The sequence below is a fragment of the Sceloporus undulatus genome, unplaced genomic scaffold, assembly GCF_019175285.1.
Source record: "Sceloporus undulatus isolate JIND9_A2432 ecotype Alabama unplaced genomic scaffold, SceUnd_v1.1 scaffold_670, whole genome shotgun sequence".
NCBI lineage: Eukaryota > Metazoa > Chordata > Lepidosauria > Squamata > Phrynosomatidae > Sceloporus > Sceloporus undulatus.
In genome coordinates this window covers 1-4,518 of record NW_024803590.1, presented here as the reverse complement: position 1 = coordinate 4,518, position 4,518 = coordinate 1, and the positions used below count along the sequence as shown (strand labels likewise).

At 44.4% G+C, this 4,518-nt stretch overlaps 1 protein-coding gene across 1 annotated transcript in view; it reads right to left on the bottom strand.

Moving 5' to 3' along the window:
* TEX45 (testis expressed 45) overlaps positions 1–3,989 on the bottom strand; it is a 6,132-nt gene extending 2,143 nt beyond the window's left edge. Inside the window, exons 1-2 of the mRNA XM_042443893.1 lie at positions 3,882–3,989; positions 1,229–1,427 (exon numbers count right to left, since the gene is read on the bottom strand). Of these exons, the coding sequence (XP_042299827.1) occupies positions 1,229–1,418 (190 nt within the window). The 5' untranslated portion in view covers positions 1,419–1,427; positions 3,882–3,989. The remainder of the gene's footprint in view (positions 1–1,228; positions 1,428–3,881) is intronic.
* Positions 3,990–4,518: the final 529 nt, after the last annotated feature.

Below are 4,518 nucleotides of genomic sequence, written 5' to 3'. Positions count from 1 at the left end.
CATCATCATCATCATCATCATCATCATCATCATCATCATCATCATCATCACCATCATCATATTTATTTGTATCCTGCGTTCCCCCCAAATTTGGAGCTGAAAGCAGTTTACAGTCTAAAAGCAGAATACAATTAATAATTTACCAAAGTGACCATTAAACTATTGCAAGATTGTAATATTAAAATGGAATTAATGGAATGAAACTATTACAAGATTGCAATATTAAAATCGAATTAAGGGAATTAAATTATTACAAGATTGCATTATTTTAACATGGTCCTAGATCCAAGAGTCACAATAAGAAATGCTGTTTTATTTTTCTCCTTCCTAGAAAAATTTTCGGGGAAGACCCAGGTCAGTTTTCCTTTGTTTATTTGTTTATTTATTTTGGCAAAGTGGAGGACTTCCCACAAAGGTAATGTTGAAGCCAGAGCTTGGAAAGTAACTTTTTAAACAGTATGTTGCCTCTGTTTCTTTAGATCTTTGCATTTTGGGATGACTTTTTTAGTTATGGTTGTGGTTTTTTTTTTTGCAAAAATGGCATGAGAATTCAGAGGCAACTCCACCTCAGTCTGGAATATCAGGATCCTGCAGCATCTTTGAGACTAACTGAGCAAAAGAAGTTCTAATATGAGCTTTTGTAGACTTGGCCTGCTTCTGCACTGCAGAAATAATCCAGTTTAATACCACTTTAACTGCCATAGCTCAATGTTATGGAATTCTGGGAACTGTAGTTTTGTGAGACATCTGTCAGAGAGCTCTGGTGCCACAACAAACTACAAATCCCAGGATTCCATAGGATGGAGCCATGGTGTCTAACTGGATTATTCCTGCAGAGCAGATGCAGCCTCGGTGAACTTCTGAAGATGTGTCTGAGTCTACGGAAGTCTCTGAAAGCTCATGCCACAACTTCTTTTGCTCAGTTGTTCTCAAAGGTTCTGCAAGATCCCTTGTCATAGTGGCATGGGAATTCAAAAATATAGCCATTTTAGCCTGGAAAGTATTCCAAAGGGATCTTGAAGCACCTTTGAAAGAAAGATGTTGGCAGTGTAGTTGGCAGAAGTTGTAAATTGGCATGAGAATGTCACCATTGCCTTTGGGAAAGTTTTGCCAACGTGCCCCCAAAAGCCCCTTTGAACAGAATTTGCAAGGGCAAACCAGGTGGGTGCCTTTCTCTTGCCACTCATTGTTGCCACCCCACAATTCCCTCCAACACACTGGGCCTTACTGTGGTCATTGAAGGGGATGTTACTCTTGAGGAGGTCCATCTTTTTGGTCTCTGGTTTGGGCATCTTGTCCAGAGGCGGCTGGTAGTCCAAATGCTGGGTGGTGCTGAAGGAGGGTGGCAAGCGGTTGTCCCCGAAACGCAAAGACGCACGGCCTTTCATGGGCTCATGGGCCATCGGGACTAGATCCATGACCTTTGGCTGGACAGAGAGAACACAAGTGAGCAGCTTTTGGCATGGCCTCTGTGCACCACAGGCTGGCATGATCTGATGCGCCTCAATTTCTCCAGTCATGAACCCCAAAAGACCAGCTTCAAAGCCAGAGAAGTCCTTTGGGGACCAGAAGGCACAATGAAGGGGGCTCAAAATTCCAGCTATACTATAAGTGTCAGTCAGTAAGCCTCAGGAGATGCATTTTTGCCTTTAAGGATGGCAAACGTTGGGGGGACTTGTACAAAGTTGGGAAACCATCAAACAGTGGTATCCTGGAAAATGGAGAAAGTTGTCAGGAGGGTCTAAGGCAGTGGTTCCCAACCTGTGGGTCAGGACCCCTTTGGGGGTCAAATGACCCTTTCATGGGGGTCGCCTAAGATCATTGGAAAACACCTATTTAATTACAGTTATGAAGTAGCAATGAAAATAATTTCATGGGTTTGGGTCACCACAACATGAGGAACTGTATTAAAGGGTCGCGGCATTAGGAAGGTTGGGAACCACTGGTCTAATGTTTCTGTTCTAGCTGGAGATGGGGCCACACTTGGAACCTGGGGGGTTCTGTGCCCCCGCTTTGGCCCTTGGGCTCTGGCCCCATCCAAACCATCTCTCCTTTCAGTGACTTCTCTGGGCTGAATGGGACTATGTGTTCATTTCTTCACTGATTCACTTCACCAACTGACTTTTTTGCAGTTAGATTTGCTATGGCACCAGAAGGGGGACTGGACTGGATAACCCCACTGTGCCAGCCTATGCCATCTGTCTGCGTAATGATAGCACCAGCCCTGGCTTCCTGCTTACTCCAGGGGCAGAAAAGGCCTGCTTTGCAATGCCAGTCATGGGAGACACATGAAGGAAAGCTCCCCATCTGCTGGTCGGCTTCCCAAAGGGGGCATTATGTTGGCACCACAATGGTAACAGAATGCTGGGTGCCAGCGCAGCCTTTGCTCTGATCCAACCTCCGTGGGGCTTCCTCTATATTCTTACAAAACCATAAGCATAATTTGTCAATTCTACATTTAGGCAGGATTTAAGATCTTGTAGCTGTTGGGTTTAAGATCTTGTAGCTATCACGAATAACCGAATGCAGTCCTGCAAAACCTACTTTCTGGGCCTGGCAGTGCCCTAATGGAAGGGTTTCTGTGGTGCTGGAGACTGGAGGGCTGAGAAATGAGTTGTGTGGTGCCATGGGGCAAGCGGTTGCAGACCCAGATCCAGAAGGTTTTCACCACCTGCCCGCTCTCAAAGCAGCCTGAGAAAGACCAGGAGGGTACTGAGGGCACCATTTTCCAGTACCCTGATCTTCAGCATCTCAAAAACCCTTCAGTTGGGATGCAGACAGGGTAAAAAAAGTATATTTTGGAAGAGAGTGGCATCATCATACATAACCACAATGAGGGTTCTCCCATTTGACAACACAGAATCCTGGCCTTAAATTTGAAGGATTATGTTCCAAGATATTTTAATGTTTCACTTATAGTTTGCAACCTGGCTTTATGAACAGTCTCTAGCTCCACTGTTTGGGGGGAAAGTCAGATGGCAATGAAATCCATGCATCGCTAAAGAAATGCATTCAGACTTCTGCCTGTCCTGCATCCTCTCCTTCCACCTTGACCGTCACTAGGGACAATGCAGCAATCTATGGAGGAAAGAACCTTATAGGTTTTTGGGAGCTTAGTTTTGATCACGGGAACTTCTAGGAATAACCATATAACACCGGTCTTGAAGTCCCTGCGCTGGCTGCCTATTAGTTTCCAGGCAAAGTACAAGGTGTTGGTGATTACCTTTAAAGCCCTACATGGCTTGGGCCCAGAGTACTTGAGGGAATGCCTTCTTCCCTATTGTTCATCCTGCACATTAAGGTCCTCTGGAAGAAATCTATTACAGCCAAAAAAATCTAGGCTAACATCAGTTTCCCAGAGGACCTTTTCTACTACTGCTCCAAAACTATGGAACGACCGGCCGGAGGAGATCCGTCAAATTCCCACTCTGACAGCTTTTAAGAAAGCACTCAAGATGGATCTCTTCCGGCAGGCCTTTCCAACTTAGTTACCCTCCCCAGATATAGAGATATTTGCCCTCTCATCTGTCCTTTCTTCCTGCCTATGTTCTGCCTTTTTCAAATGTCTTTAATGTCTTTATGTTTTGTTTAATTCTGTTTTAGTACTGGGAATGGGGGGGGGGCGGTAGGTCTAGGGTTTGATTTGATTTGATTTTTTTTAACTCCATTGTAATGTGACGTATTTTATTGTTGTAACCCGCCTGGATTCTTCGTGATTGGGCGGGCTAGAAATAAATCATCATCATCATCATCATCATCATCATCATCATCATCATCATCATCATCATCATCATCATCATCATCATCACATAGTTGCTCCAAAACAGCCAGATGGAGGGTCAAGTAGGGGCTCATGTGCCAGCCTTGTCCTCCCTTTGTACCTCTTGGTAGTAAAACTGGTGGTTGGTGATGTTTTCCTGGTTCCTCCTAGCACCACAGTCCCCTCGGAGGATAGAGGAGTAATTCTTTCCAGGCCTGGAAATGCACAGAGGACCTTAAAATAATAAAAAAGCAAGGAAAGGTTAATTTCCAGATGCAGCCGCCGACACTGTGCTTCCACTGCCTGAGGACAGATGAATTGCTAACAGTACCCATGAGCATGTACAGAGTTCCTTTCCACCACTCAACAGAATTTGGAAACATTACTTGGGTCTAATCTGCATTTCAGAAATAGTGCAGTTTGACCCTACTTTAACTGCCATGGCTGAATGCAATGGAAACCCTGGCATTTGTAGTTTGTTGTGAGCTTTACCCTACTTTTATTTGGCCAACCAAAATGTACAAAAGGCAGCGCTATGACTAATACTGTTGTTTCTTTTGCTTTCCCCAGAAGATTTTTAACAAGAGGAAGAAGCCAGTGGAGCTTTGAAAGCTTGCAACATGGATATGGTGCATATTGGCTGGCCCAGTCAAGGTATCCCTGTTTTGTGGATTTTGGATGTTATTGTAGTGGAGCTTCTAACACTTGCAACATACAGGTATCCCTATTTTGTGAATTTGGGGTGTTATTGTATTGGG